The sequence below is a fragment of the Talpa europaea genome (assembly GCF_964194135.1).
Source record: "Talpa europaea genome assembly, chromosome: 2".
Lineage (NCBI taxonomy): Eukaryota > Metazoa > Chordata > Mammalia > Eulipotyphla > Talpidae > Talpa > Talpa europaea.
Genome location: NC_140068.1, coordinates 975,425 through 990,802, shown reverse-complemented (window position 1 = coordinate 990,802; position 15,378 = coordinate 975,425). Strand labels below are relative to the sequence as shown.

The 15,378-nt window shown below is 64.3% G+C and overlaps 1 protein-coding gene across 3 annotated transcripts; it reads right to left on the bottom strand.

The window, feature by feature from the left end:
• Nucleotides 1-8,568: 8,568 nt before the first annotated feature.
• TBXT (T-box transcription factor T) lies at nt 8,569-14,886 on the bottom strand (the record flags this gene model as incomplete). Of its 3 annotated transcripts, none has more annotated exons than XM_084228033.1 (8): nt 14,522-14,886; nt 13,876-14,140; nt 13,175-13,309; nt 12,340-12,401; nt 12,190-12,251; nt 10,679-10,855; nt 9,544-9,700; nt 8,569-8,842 (listed from the first exon to the last, which is right to left on the bottom strand). In XM_084228033.1, exons 1-8 carry the CDS (start codon nt 14,725-14,727, stop codon nt 8,569-8,571), a joined length of 1,338 nt encoding a protein of 445 aa, XP_084084159.1. In that variant the 5' UTR covers nt 14,728-14,886. The 3 variants fall into 3 exon arrangements, with proteins under 3 accessions (XP_084084159.1, XP_084084160.1, XP_084084161.1); XM_084228034.1 differs by having other exon boundaries at nt 10,679-10,852; XM_084228035.1 differs by lacking the exon at nt 10,679-10,855.
• Nucleotides 14,887-15,378: the final 492 nt, after the last annotated feature.

The window sequence follows — 15,378 nt, the reverse complement described above, 5'->3', positions numbered from 1 at the left end:
GCAGGAAGACGGGTTAGGAGAAGGCGTGTGAAATGGTTCGTGGGTGTGCAAGAAGAGGCACACATGCACACGTGGGGGGGTATTCGTGCGCACACGTGTGTGTAAAGCAGCTGTCCCGTGACCTTCCTGGCCCCTGCCCGTCTGAGGCACCGCACCTTTGGCAGGGGTTGCTGCGGCCCCCAGGGGTGCACCAGCCCTCGCCGGCCAGAGCTGCCAGGACGCGCAGGCTGCCCGCTGACCAGACGCCCGCCCGCCCCCAAGACCCTCGGCAGAGGCGTGCCAGGAGAGGATGGCCGTGCGCCCCGAGCGCCCCCACACGCGCCGGCCGGTGCTGGTGTTGGGAGAGGGACTGGAGAGGGACGGGGCGGCCCTGCTGGGGAACACACAAAAAGGAAAACTGGGCGGGGGCGGCCTCTCCCCTCAGCGCTCTCCGCGTGGGGTGCCCCCTCGGGGCAGGTCACCCGCCCGCTGCCCGGCCCCTCCCCGCCACTCAGACCCGAGGAATGTTCCCCAGCGCCGCCCGGCCGGGACTGTGCTTTTCCCGAGGAGAAAATTCTCCCATCTAGGTGAGGAATGCGCCGTGGCCCGGCCCCCGCGGGGCACAGCGGCCGCTCGGGACGCCCGCTGGGAGGGGAGGGACCCCTCAGAGCCCGGGTGGTCCCCACCCAGGAGGCTGGGGCTGGGCGAGGCTCCGACCCCAAAAAACGAAGCGCCAGGGGCGGCTGCAGCAGACTCACAACCTGCCCCGCTAAGCGGCCAGTGCGGCGCCGCGGGACGCGCTCAGGGGGGCGCGAGGGTCACCCCGGGCCCGAGGTGGAGGCGCTGGCGCCACGGGGCAGACACCAAGGCCCCTCAGCTGCGGGGTGCGGCCAGCTCCGGCCTGCGTGTGTCCTCGCTCCGGAGAGCTGCGGCCCGGCTGCACGCAGGCACCAGAGGCCCAGAGACCCCGTCGCCCCCCAGAGACACCCTCATGCCCCAGACACTCCCTCGCCCACCCTCACGCCAGCACCGCGTCCCCGGGGTGCGGGTCAGCTCCGCCTCTTCTCCCTGCGCCCCGCGTCACGGCCTCCAGGGCGGGAGACCCCACCCCGATGTTCTGGCCCCTGCGTGGCTGCTCCCTCTGCCCTCCACACTTGCCCCCGCCCGTTGCCCACACACACCACATACACACACCACATACACACACACCACACATACCACACACAAAACACACCACACACCACACACACCACACACACCACACACACCACACACACCCCACAAACACCACACACACCCCACACACCCCACACACACCACACACACACCATACACACCCCACACACACACCACACCACACACCACACACACCACACACACACAGCACACACCACACACACCACATACACACACCACACACACCACACATACCACACACAAAACACACCACACACACACCACACACCACACACCACACACCACACACACCACACACACCACACACACCCCACACACACCACACACACCACACACCCCACACACCACACACACACCATACACACACCACACACACACCACACACACACCACACCACACACCACACACACCCCACACACCCCACACACCACACACCACACACACCACACACACCACACAACACACACCACACACACCACACACCACACACACCCCACACACCACACACCACACACACCACACACACCACACACACCCCATACACCACACGCACACCACACACACCACACACACCACACACCACACGCACACCACACACAACACACACAACACACACAACACACATACCACACACCACACACACACCACATACACCACACACACCCCACACACACCGCACACACCACACATACAACATGCACACCACACGCACACCACATACACCCCACACACACCACACACCACACACACCACACACACCACACACACCACACCACACACACACCACACGCACAGCACACGCCACACACACACAACAGACAGCCCTGGGAAGCAGCCCAGCCCCTGCCGCGCCGAGCCAGCCCTCACTCTCTTTCAGTAGCTGATCTGGAAAAACTCATTTCATTTAAAGACGAGCCGTGGGAAGGGAACCGGCCCAGCCTTGAGGTGTGTAAACCACGAGGAAACGCAGAGGAAAGAGGACGGTGATGAGCAACATGCCAGAGTTTTGCGTCCGATTTCACCGTGAAGAGGGAAACAAGCGGCCCGAGGCCGTGTCCGGGGGGAGACGCGCAGCCCAGCGAGCCCGGCGGCCTCCCGCGTTCTGGAGACACGACACCTGCGGGGGCGACGCTCGAGCCGGCGGCGGCCGCGGCAGGGCGAGGAGGCCGGGTCCTGGCCCGTGACGAGGTTCAGACCCGCCGGGCGCGCGCCAGCCTGAGAGTGAGCCGAGGGCCTGGCCGCCCCCGCCTGGTCCTGCGGCTCCGGGGCGCCCTGCCGAGGGCCCAGGGCAGTTGCTGGGGCTGAGGAGCGGAGGGCCCAGCCAGGCGCGGGTGTCCCCCGCCCCAGCCACATGCCCCGGCCGGAGTGGAGGAAACCCCTGCCCAGGCTCCGGGCTCCAGCCCTGCGATGGCCGGGCAGCAGCTCAGACCCGCCCGCGGGCACACGCAGGCCCTGCTGCCCGGCCCCGGGAGGTCTGGCCACACCGGGGCGGGGGTAGAGCCCCGCGGGGAGCCCCGGGCGGCACCCACTGCAGGCGGACGCCCGCCGGGCCTCACCTTCACCTGGGAAAGGGCCGTTCAGCCCAGAACAGGTAAAGTGGACGCGGGTAAACGGAAAATGTAAGAAGGAGGAAATTCATGAGGACAAACCTGTTTTTTTCTAAATATCAATTAAAAGCAATAAGCCTCTAATGGGTGGATCCAAAACCTCGGACCTTCGTGGGGCCTCCCCGGGGGCCTAGGGGTCAGTCTCAGGCTGTCACCACTGCGGCCTGAGTCCGCTCCCCGGCCAGGGAGCTGCCCACAGGGCGCAGCAGACCCCTCCTGTCTCCCCCCGCTCCCCTCAGCAGTGGGTTTCAGTGGATCCACCTGTTCTGCTCCCCACGCTGTCTCTGGTAAATGCTGTCACCCCCACCCCTCTGGCCTGCACCCCAGTTCTTGTGTGCATACATAAATAAAATAAATCTTTGAAAAAAATAAAAGAAATCTAGTCAATTCGAAAACCAAGACTCAGGCCAGGCCCAGGGTCCCCGTGGACGTCCAGAAGAGCAAGGACTCCCCATAACACACGCACGTGCCTGAGCCCGCAGGAAGCCTCAAGTGGGCGTGCCTGCCCTCACTGACGGTGATGGGCATTTCAGCTACCCTCCTGGTGAGACCTGTGCCCGGGCACCCGCGGGCCTCACCATACCCCACAGCGCCCTCCTCTCCGCTGGCGCCTACGCGCATCGCTTCAGTCAGGTTTTCATTTCCAAGCTAAGCGCTAAGCTGAAACGTCCATCTCATGTTTTCTTTTGTGTGTTTTCTTCATTAAGTGGGAATTTGTATTTTGAATTATCATCTCTCGCGGGAGTGTATTCCCAGAAGTGGAGAACTTGTCTGGTTTAAGTTTTTAAATGAGGAACCTAAAAATCCAGCCTCCGTGGTTCTCGCCTTGGCACCTGTGTTTTTTAAAACACTGTTGTCCAGCTTGGAAAGCCTGCGGCGGCCCCCTGCCTGGACACCCCGGGTCAGCCGGCTGCCTGCTGTCTTGACTCCTGAGCTAAAAACTGCTGCCCGTTTTAAATGGTTAGAAAAAGACATTTCAACACCCACAGTAACTGACCCCGGCCCGTGGTTTGACCTCCTCCGCCGTCCTGCGGCTGCTGTGGTCTGCAGCGGCGCAGCGGGCGGGCCCGGGGTCCTGCAAGCCCCGGGGGTCACCGTCTCTCCCGCCGCTGCCAGCCCGCGTGCTGCGGCAGGCCACGAGGCCAGCTCTTGACGCTGATGTGTGGGGTCCGGGCAGCTATCTGCACCCCATCTTCACGGCAGCATGGAAACCGTAGCCAGATGGTGGGAGCCAGCAGGGTGTTCACGGACAGAGGCGTCACACGAGCGTGGGCGCACGGCGGGGGGTCTGCCTGCACCGCAAAGTGGGGGGCCCCTCCCGCGGGCGGCCCAGAGGATGGCACCAGGGAAGCCGCCACAGAAAGGCCAGCATGACCCTCCACCCTCCTGCATGCCCCGGGCGTGCAGACGGAGGGGGCGGGCGGGGCGGGGCTGGGGAGCGGAGGCCGGGAGAGGCGGTGATGGGAACCGGGGTGGCGGACGGGCCGACTCCTGTGCGTGTCCTGCGTGTGCGCCTGGCCCGGCTGGGAGATGGAGAGCAGGCTGCCCGGCTTCTGGGTGCGCCCGCCCCCTGTCAGCTGTGTGACCTTGAGTAAGACAGGGCTTGTCTGTACCTCATTTCCTTTGCTATAAAGGGGGATCGGGCTTAGGCAGTTGACATGCAAGGCCATGGTCGGGGCCTGGCGCGTGACCAGCCCCCAGCTCGGAGCTGTGGCCGCCTCCAGAGCCTGGAGCCAAGTCTCGTTTCTGGGGTGGCTGGAAGTTAAAGGTTGCGCGTCTGGGTGCCGGGAAGTGCCTTCTGCCATGTGGATTCTTAGAGCGCTTTATTGGGGGCATCCAGGGACCTTTATGATGCCCCGGGATTGTCCATTTCGTTTGATGTCTGGAGGTTTTCACACCTGGGTCAGTGAGGGGGGGCCTCGCGAGCCCACAGTAAACCGCCCCTTTTAAGTAGGCGGAGGTGGTGATGCCGGTGGAGGGGGGACTCCACCCCAAGAATCTTCTCAGCAGATCAATTTTAGGAAACCTCTTCATGGAGGTTGAGGGTCCGGAGGTCACCGGGAGGAGCCCCCCACCCAGGGAGCCGCCGTCGGGCTCTCCTCCCCAGCGGCTGGCTGCAAGCTCTGCTTCACCGTGTTTCCTCAGGGCCGGTGCTGCGCGCGGTGACACGCTCTCTGCAGCCCCGGTGCCTTCTCTCTCCTGTTTCTAGGACCAAGTTTCACTCTAAGAAGGATGTTTATGAAGGCCGGTCGCGGTGGGTCAGTGGCTACAGTCATCAAGGCCAAGAAAGAAAACTAACAGCCGCTTGCCAAGTCCACACGATGCAGTAACAGAAACAAAAACACGTTCTTTTTCAGTCACACCCATGAGAAGCCCTTGACGCTGTTACGAAGGAGGGGTGCGTTCTGGGGGGACTGGCCGTCGCGGCAGCTGGACGAAGGAGGGGTGTGTACTGGGGGGACTGGCCGTCGTGTCTGCTGGATTCTGTGGGAATGCGGGGCCTATGATAAATTGCATTAGTCTTTTCCCATGAACAGCCCCCCTCTCCCGCGGGGGCCCCGACCCTCTGAGGAGGCCTGGCGTGTCTTGATTGCACGACAGAGGAGTGGGCGTTAAAACTGCCGGGTCTGAGCACAAGGTGTAAGAGACACAGCCCGTGGCCCAGTGCTCTCAGCCTCCACCTGGAGGCCTGCAGGTCCGGGTGGTGTTGGGGAAGCCGCAGGGCCTTGAGGGGCGCCGTGGGCCAGGCTTGCCTGCTCTGTCGGGCGAAGCTCCGGCGCTGGCCCAGAACGTGAGCAGGAAATGGGTTTGCCTCGCACACGGCTGGGCTCTGGGGCTCGCCAGGACCCTGCTGCACCAGCGGTTGAACACGGTTCGTATGGAGCTTAGTTCCCCGCAGAGTGTGCGACTCGGGACAGTGTGAATCTTTGGGGCCAGGAGCGCGGAACTCTGTCCTGAGACGCCGGCCTGGCCCTGCCGTGGGCACACGAGGCCTGTGAGCAGGTGTGCAGGGCCCGGGCGCCCTCCGTGCCCAGGCCAGGTCTACGCTTGGCTCTCAGAGTGGGCCCGAGAGCGCACACACCAGCATGGCCTCCCCTTGGGCTGGGCCCCGCGCTCCTTCTGAGGAGAGCAGAGAACAGGCGCACAGGCTGCTCCCCGGCTGACTCACTAGATAGGACTCTGCGGGACAGGCTGCTTCAGAGTTCACAGTAGACAATTCTTGACTCGCCACAGTCCGTCCCCACGGGGTGTTGCTCCACGATCCATATGGAGCAAGTGCAACGCTGTGGTCTCACTCCTCCCCCACGCGAACGCTGTCTTGCATGTTTCCAGTCACAGGCCACATGACTGATAACTAAAGTGAAATAGCAAACACGGAGCCTTCCCAGGTCTGGATAACACCAGCCAGATCAGAAGGCCGTGGAGGGTCAGGTCCTGGCCATGTCCAGCTGTGTACAGATGTGCAGGGCACTCAGGCACGTCCAGCTGTGCAGGCGTGCAAGGCACCCGGGCACATCTAGCTGTGTACAGACGTGCAAGGCACCCGGGCACATCCAGCTGTGCAGGTGTGCAGGGTACCCGGGCATGTCCAGCTGTGCAAGTGTGCAGGGCACCCGGGCCGTCCAGCTGTGCAGGTGTGCAGGGTACCCGGGCACGTCCAGCTGTGCAGGTGTGCCCATGAGCCCAGGCAAGATGGGGATGCTAAGAGCATCTTCACCCAGGAGTGAAACCTCACTGGCAAGCCACGCCCAGGACTGGAATCTAACCAATCGCTGCTTGACAAGCTTTCCCCCAATCAGGGCACTGACTGTAAACCTTACTTGCATAAAGCAGACCCAGCCCCGCCCAGTTGTCTATATAAGCGGCTCCAGTTCAGCTCTGGGCCTTCAGCCAGGGCCGGGGGTCTCATCCATGGCTGCAGCCCCACAGCCCTGGAAAAGCTTCGTCTAACGCTCCAGTCCTAGAGCTGTAACTCTGTCCAGCCTCGCCGTCATGGCCAACATAGCACAATTTCATTCAATGATGGCCTGACCACTTATGCAGCAGATCCCTGACTCCAGCCCAGGGGTGCAGACAGCACCGTCCAGGCTTCATAATTACACCCTGCGATGGTCACACAGGACAAAGCCCATGAAATCAGCTAAGGAGGAACTCCTCAGAACAGGTCCCTGCCCTTAAGTGACACATAATTCTACTTAATCACAAGAGAGGCGTCCATGTGGCGTGTTCTTCACTTTAAATCAGTTGTGTTTTGGAGGCTCGGAGAGAAAAGATGTTCTATTGCCTGCTTCCAGCACTTCCGGCATGGTCATTGGCCTTGGAGAGCCCGCCGTCAGATGGTCCCCAGGCTCCACCCTATACGCCCACCCCACACTCCAATGCTGTGGCCTTCATGTTTCTTCGATAATAGAATGGGAGAAACATTTCATCAACATTATTCTTACAAAAATTAGCTGTTATGTCTTATCAATATTCCTGAACCATCATCTCAACCTTTGTCCTGATAAATTCTAGGTCTGCCCTGACAAGCGCGAATGTGTACGGGAGCTAGAGCTCCGGCTAAGTGGCTAATGACCATGAGAAGTAGTTAAAGCTCCTACTGGAGGTTTCACACCCTCTCAGCCTTTCATCACTGGCCCTTAATGTCCGCGCCAGTCTCTGCGTCCACAGTGCCACCCACACCACCGCAGTCTAACGAGACCCAAGGCACTGACCACCTGGAGGTTCTGGAAAGCAGAACAAGCAGGATCAAATTCAGGGTTCTGCCAGTAGATGGAGAAACTGCCCCCAAAGCATCAGAAGGACACTGATGCCATGTTGTCTGGGGGCTCAGGCCGCCGCCTCTAACAGTCAGCAACTGCCCTTTGCATCAGCTCGTCTCTGTCCCTGCATGGGACGCAGGTGTCCCCGTGCAGCCGCACACTCTCCACCGCGCCTGCCCACCCACCACGCAGTGCTGACTGCTTAACTCTCTCGGGACTCCTTTAGCATCTTCTGTCTTTTGTGGTCAATACACCCAAATTTCAAGTTCTGCAATTTCCAGTTCTGCAACTCACTGGGTAAGAGATTCATGCTCGGCCCACTTGGGATGTTTCTTTGGGACAAAGCCTTCCCCACCAGCTACACTAAGAGCAAAACCTCGCCCCAGAAGAGGAAAGGGCTGAACAGTAATAACAGGACTGACCAAGGTCTGCATATTGCCTTTATTTTGCAGAAAGCGCTTTCTGCTGATTGTCCTTGGCTACTTCGTCAACAGGAAAATATCGACAGTTACAGGCTTAACGGGAGAAGAGGCTGTTGGTGACACAGGCTCCCAATCAACACATCCTAGAGGGCGAGCAGGCAAACGCCCCCTCAACGGGCTCTGCCATCGGCAGCGCCAGGCTGGGCCGTCCTTAACAGCCCGTTCTAAGTGTGGCGCCTGCCACGGGCTGGACACTACTCCAAAGCAACAGGAAGAGGATTCAGTGTGTGTTTTTATCTTGCTACAGGAGGACCAGTGGAGTCTACAAATTCAGAGGTGCCGCCAGCACCTACGCGCTCTCTAAGGGGCAAACGAAAGCTTCTGGGCCCAGCTGGTGGCTCTTGCTGGGAGTCATGGCAACAAGGCCAGCGGCAGGGACCCACAGCTGCCTTCACAGGCGGCCCCGGCCAGGGCAGAGGACTGGGCTGCTACGCTCTGGTCTCGCTCCCTGGGCCTGTGAGGCTGCTACTTGGTACCTAGCAGATCAACCCCTTAGCCCGGGCAGGGGGCCAGGAGTCGCTGGTCTCTGAGACACTGGGCTCACATGGAGGACGGGGACACGGGCGTCCAGGGGGCGACGAGCCGGGCCTGGGCTGCAGGGTCGTACTGGCTGTTGGTGATGTCTGCGGCCGGGGCAGCCCCTTCGTACAGGGGGGACGCTGAGGAGGAGGCCACCGAGGCTGGGTGGGCGAGGGGTGCAGTGTGGCCTGAGGTGCCTCGGAAGAACTGGGTGCTCAGCCCATTGGGCACCCCTGGTGTCTGGGTACCCGGAGCGATGGCGCCGTTGCTCACGGACCACAGGCTGGGGTACTGGCTGGAACCGGAGAGGGGAGAACAGACACGTCAGGCCCCACAACACCAAATCCCACGCCTGGGAAGGGGGCCAGGGTCATGCTCACAAACAGGCCATTTCCACTGTGGACAGCGGGGACCACCCAGAGAGGAGAGCAGCGTGGTCAGCTCTACTAACAAAAACTGACCGGCCAGCGGCCACAAGCTGAGGGTCCTGGCAGAACGCCGTCAAATGTTGCCACAGAAGGCTCCCGACCAGCAGTTCCACAACATTCCCAGATCTACCAATTGGGAGGATTTCAGAGCCCGGGGACCGGCTCACAGGCCCAGCAGCGGCTCTCCCGGTGCAATGGACGCTCCTGCTAGCACCCACCAAAGACGGAGCTCAGACCAGAGCCAGGAGGGCCACCCCAAGCCTGGGGAAGTCAGCCAGCATCACCGCCAGCTCTGGGGGAGGGACCGCCACCCAGGCTCCCTTGTGAGCCAGGCCATGCCAAGCCAGGTGGGCCCTGCTTCACCAGCCCCATCTCTCAGGGGCCCCTGCCAAGAGCCCCAGGTCCTCCAGGAGAATGGACGAGCAGGACCTCACAGCGGTCATGAAACTGGGGTCCCCAGCATATTTGGCTACTGGTCGAATCACAAGTAAAGGCGCAACCACCTCAGGGAGATGGCCGGGTAAAGGCCAGTGGAGGACACGCGAGACGTGCCCGTGCAGGAAGTTACCTGGAGCCCGCGGGCGGGCCGGCATTAGCGCTCACGGGGAGCACACCGGAGTGGGCACTCACGGGGAGCACGCCGGAGTGGGTAGGCACCCCCAGGCTGGACCAGTTGTCGTGGGACTGGAGCATGGGCAAGCACGTGGAGGAGGTGTCAGGGTAGGCTACGGAGGTCAGACAGGGTCGTTACTGCTGGGCCTCCAGGAGCACACAGTGCAGTGACTCCTCCCCACACCTGGGCTCCTCACACCTGAGCCACCCACACCTGGGAAATTCACACCTGGGCCACCCACACCTGGGCCACCCACACTGAGCACCCACACCTGGGCCACACACACCTGGGAAACCCACACCTGGGACACCCACACTGAGCACCCACACCTGGGCCACACACACCTGGGTCACCCACACTTGGGCCACACACTCCTAGGCCACTCATACCTAGGCCACCCACACCTGGGAAACCCACACCTGGGCCACACAGTCCTAGGCTACCCACACCTGGGCCACCCACACCTGGGCCACACACTCCTAGGCCACCCACACCTGGGTCACCCACACCTGGGCCACACACACCTGGGTCACCCACACCTGGGCCACACACACCTGGGAAACCCACACCTGGGCCACCCACACCTGGGCCACACACACCTGGGCCACACACTCCTAGGCCACCCACACCTGGGTCACACACACCTGGGCCACCCACACCTGGGCCACACACTCCTAGGCCACCCACACCTGGGTCACACACACCTGGGCCACCCACACCTGGGAAACCCACACCTGGGCCACACACACCTGGGAAACCCACACCTGGGCCACACACACCTGGGAAACCCACACCCAAACAACACATGCGCATGTGAGGGACACAGACAGCCCCACGTGTGAGTGCTTGGAAACGTCCAGTTTCTTCCTTCTCACGAGAGCAGAGGCCACAAGTGCCCAAGCTGGGCCCTCCCCAAGAGCCAGGCAATGCAAGGGGTGATCAGCAGGACCCCTGGCCGGCCCCACGGCCCCACCAGCATGGCTCACGCAGGTGGAGCCACTACAGGACAGGGCTGGGTGGGCCCCAAGCCTGGCCCACACCCCATGTGGTGCATCCCAGCCGCCGGCCACCCCCAACCGAGGCCACTTACTGGGAGAGCTGTTCCGCTGTGTGTAGGGGCTGGGGTAGGGGGCAGGGCGGTGGCTCCTCAGCGCGGGGTACCGGTCACAGCCGTGTGCGGAGGGCAGGGAGAGGGGAGCTCCGAACTGCGGGTGTGGCGTGGCCGGCGGGCAGAGAGTGCTGGTGCCAGGAATGAGCCAGCCCCCTGCTGTGGGGAGAGCAAGCTGAGTAGTGGCTCCTCGCCCCGGGGGGAGGGGAGGGGACCAGGACAAGGCTCATTCCCGGGGGCCTGGCACGGAGCGCCCAGCGCAGTCTGCAGATGCCCGACTCGGTGCCGCCACAGCAGGGCACCCGAGCACACCTGGGAGACCCCGGTCTCTGCCCGCCCAGCCGCCCCCTCAACCACTCTTAGTCCAACACCCCCAGGGGCCTCCAGCTTTCTGTGGGTGTCCCCTGCCCCCTGCCAGGCCAGCTCCCAGGCCCAGCGGCTGAGCACGATGTGGAAACAGAATCAGAGCGAGCCTTGCTGAGGATGCCGGGCTGCCTGGCCAGCACCCGCCTCCCTGCCGCCGACCCTCGTCCGCTTGTCTCCTGACCCAGTCCCGTCCCCGGGCATGGCGGCGGAGGACCGTCCCAGGCCCGTCCTGTCTGGGTCACTTTGGCGTTTCTTTTCAGAGGAAGTAACCTCCAGGGAGAGGCTCCTCTTGCTCCAGCCGCCAAGCCAGAAACTGCTCCCGGGACTGCAGCTCCGCCGGGGTCCCTAGGTGCCCACCAGACCCAGCCCCGCCCGGCCCACACAGCCGCACCGGCGCCCACCTGTCTGCCCAGGCGCTGCCCCGGGGGGACGCACCGTGAGTCTGAGACGGTAACAGACGCACGCGCGGGAGAGGCCTGCTGAGGAGGACACGGGGCTCAGGCCCCCTGAGGGACAAACAGACGCTGGCCAAGTGTCCCACGGGGGGTGCGGTCTCCCGGCTCCTTCCCCGGGCTTCCGGGGGGCTACGCAAAGCCCTCCTCCTGTTGGAGCCGGTCGGCCTCCCCAGGGATGCTGACCCTGCCCACTCCAGCCCATCCTTTGCCGCCTCGCAGCCGGGAGCACAGGCTCCCCAGGGCCACGCGGGAGGGCGAGCAGAGGACAGCCGTCCACAAGCACCGGGCCAGACAGCCCTCCCGCTCTCGACCGTGGACAGCGGGCGCCACCCCTCAGTGGACACGTGCGCGGGTCCTCTCGCCCCAAACAACAGCATCTGCACCGAGCGGTCCGGCCCCAGCCAGCCCTGGGTGCCGTCGCCCTTCCCGGCACAACCGAAGAGCCTGGAGCCGCGGACACCCGTCTGCCGGAGCCCCACCGCGGGCCCGGCCACCACCCCGTCAGATCCAGGGGCAGACGGTGGCCACCCGGGGCGTCCAGGTCAGGGGCAGCTCTGCCAGCGCAGAGGCAGGCGCCCTGCCGCACCCAGGCCCCCACTCAGCCTTGGTGGCGCGGCCAGTTGTCCCCAGAACAGCCCGGATAGGGCGGGGGCAGAGCGCGGCAAACCGTACACTGGGAGTAGCCGGACGGCTGGCTGTCCCCCGCCTCATCCAGCATGTCTTTGTGGTCGCTCCTGCGGAGAGAGCGGGGGGCACTGTCAGGGGGGGCCGCGCGGTCAGCGGCCGCCCGAGCAGCACACCGGGCAGGCAGCGCCCTCTCACCGTTCCTTGGCGTCCAGGAATGCTTTTGCGAACGGATTGTATTTAATCTTGAGAGCAGTGATCTGAAAAACGAGAGGAGGATTTAGTGGCCTGTGGCTTGAGAGCCGGCGGACTTCATTTGGCCCCAAGAAGTTGGGAAACACCGATCCCCCCTTTCAATGCTCGAACCCGGTCAGACCTCTGTCCAGGCACATCTTCCTGCGCAGCCCCTGGAGGAGGCATACTCACTAACAGAGTCCAGTGCCAGCTTTGCAAGTGAGATCACCGCCCATACGCTGCTGCCGACAATAGTCTGTGTGCATCACACAAATCTGGCTCACAACGTAGCCGGCCTTGCTCAGAAAGCAGGGCCTGCGGGCCCGGTCAGCCCCGAGGACGTGGCCAGAGGCACAGGACCCCACGGGCCCTGCCGGGCAGGCTGGTGCACAGGCACCACCCATGGGCTGGGCCTAGCTGCTCCTCCACAAGTGCCCCCAGGGCTTCCCCTAACGCTTCCTTCCTCTCTGCTCTGGAACACTTGGTAGGAGCTTCTAGTTTCAGACATTGCGGAGAATTCATCAGGGACAACGCCCGGACGAGGACTTGCTTAAAACCCTCCCGCTTCAGGGTCCCGGCGAGTGGCTGAAAGAGTTAGCACCACTCCCAAGCACACGGATCACCCGGGCTGCTTTCACCTGGAGGCCCAGGGGCAGCCTAGGAGCTTCCTCCAGCACCCCCACTCTCCCGCTCCCCCGCCCCCTCGCCGCCCCACCCCCACCTCCTCGCTTCCCCACCCCCCACCTCCCCCTCATCTCCTCTCCTGCCCCCCCCCCCCCCCCCCCGCCCCGGCCCTCACCTCCTCATTCTGGTAGGCGGTCACTGCTATGAACTGGGTCTCGGGGAAGCAGTGGCTGGTGAGCATGCGCTGCGGGCCCCCAACTCTCACTATGTGGATTCGGGGCTCATATTTGTGCAAGGAGTTGAGCATGATCTGTGGGGCAGAAACACAGGAGCAGCCTTCCCACACCTGTCGCAGCATCGCTTCCGCTGTCCCAGCTGCCGGGGCACAGCCCAGAGCCTCCACTGCAGCTAGCGGGTTCCCAGCAGCTTCTCCCGCGGGGCGTTTGCTCGGGGAAGGAACAGAGACACTAACGGGATAGAGGCCGCGCCCCCTGCCGCCCCCAGGGCCCTGCAGCCGGTCTGGGCTCTCTGAGAACCGCCAGGGCTAGCTCTCGCGGGGGCACAACCCAGGCGGCCTCGCTCAGTTGCAGCGTGACTGTGTACCCCAAAGGCTGGCATCCCCCCAACCCCACCAGGGAAGTTGAAAGCCAGAACACAGAAGTTCCCCAAAACTAGAGACGCAGCAGGGAGGCTCTCCCCTTCCCCACCCCCGGCCCCCCGCGGGCGACTGCACAGGACACGACACACACTAATGGCTGAACTGAGGAGGCGGCAGCAGCTTCTCAGTGCGGACCTCACCCCCTGTGCCCAGCGTGCCCCCTCAGGGCTCCTCCAGGCAGCAGGTGGGCCCCCCAGGGGCTGCCCTGCCCCGCCTACCTGGCCTCCTCCGTTGAGCTTGTTGGTGAGCTTGACTTTACTGAAGGACACGGGCGCCTTCATCCAGTGGGCCCCGAAGTTGGGGGAGTCTGGGTGGATGTAGACACAGCTGGGCGCCTGGGGCTCCGGCTTGCCCCCCGGCACCCACTCCCCGTTCACGTACTTCCAGCGGTGGCTGTCGGCCGCCACGAAGTCCAGCAGGAAGGAGTACATGGCGTTGGGGTCCAGGCCAGACACACTCACCTTCAGCACCGGGAACATCCTCCTGGAGAGGGGTGGCCCCGGGGGCCGCAGGCGGAAGGTTCAGGACAGGGCTTGTCACCTGGGGCCAGGAGGCCCCCCGGGGACTTGCAAAGGGGACCCCCAAGCTTCCTTGCGCCGGCTGCGACTGTCTGGTCCCTGGAGACCCCCGCCCACTCCCAGCAGAGAAGGGGGCGAGGGCCTGGCAGGGAGGCGTGAGCGCCGGCCACACCTGGGCAGCCCCGCAGCGGGGTGAGCGCCCCTGGAGTCCTTCCTCCCCAGCCACCCCCAGGGAGAGTCCCGGGGGAGTGACGGCTAAGGCCACGAGGAGAAGAGGCGCCCATCAGGAGGAAGCAGCGCACCCCTTTCCAGGCTGCGCCCCGAAGCACCCGGCAGGCGCACCCACCGGCCGTTCTTGGTGACGATCATCTCGTTGGTGAGCTCCTTGAAGCGCAGCCACAGCTCGCTCTCCTCCAGGCCCACGCGCAGCTCGCGCTCCGTGGGGTCCCCCTTCTCGCTGCCCGCGCGCAGCTCGCTCTCCACGGCGCTCAGCAGGTGGTCCACGCGGTGCTGCGCGCCCCGGCCCGCGCCCTCCGCGCCCGCGGAGCTCATCCTCGCGCCCTCCCCGCCCCAGGCCCGCGGCTAGGCCGGCGCACCCTGCCCCGGACGGCCGGGCGCGTGGAAGGGGCCGCGGGCCGGGCGCTGGGCAGCCGCGCGGGGCGAGAGGGGCCGGGAGGGGCGGGGAGGCCGGGGAGGCGCTTCCACTTGAACTCCCGCGGCTCGGCCGGAGGAGGGCTCTGCGGGGAGAAGGCGGGTCCCCTCCCCATAAATAGGGCCGGCGGCGCGGAGGGGCGCGGGGGATTGGCCCGCGCGCCCTTTGAAGTGCGGGGGCCGCCGCCCATTGGCCCCGCGCGGCCATATCAGACCCGGGGCGGCCGGGCTGGGGAACCACGGGCTCCTGCGCGCCCGTTTCATGTAAATCCCCGCGCCGGGCCAGCCCCCACACCCCCGCCCCCCCAAATGTTTGCACCTCCATCAAAGCGCCCCGCAGCGGAGGCCGCGGGCAGGAGGTGGGGAGCGGGGACGCCGCGCCCGGGCAGCACCTCCCCAAGCCTGCGCGAGGGCGCGCGCTCTCCGGGGCTCCCGACGCCGCGGCGAGCCAGGCTGCAGCCCCCGCAGCGCTCACCTGCGCTCACCTGCGCGCCCCGCCGCGCCCCGCCCCGCCCGGGTCCGCCGCGACTGCCCGGCCGCGCCTCTCCGAGC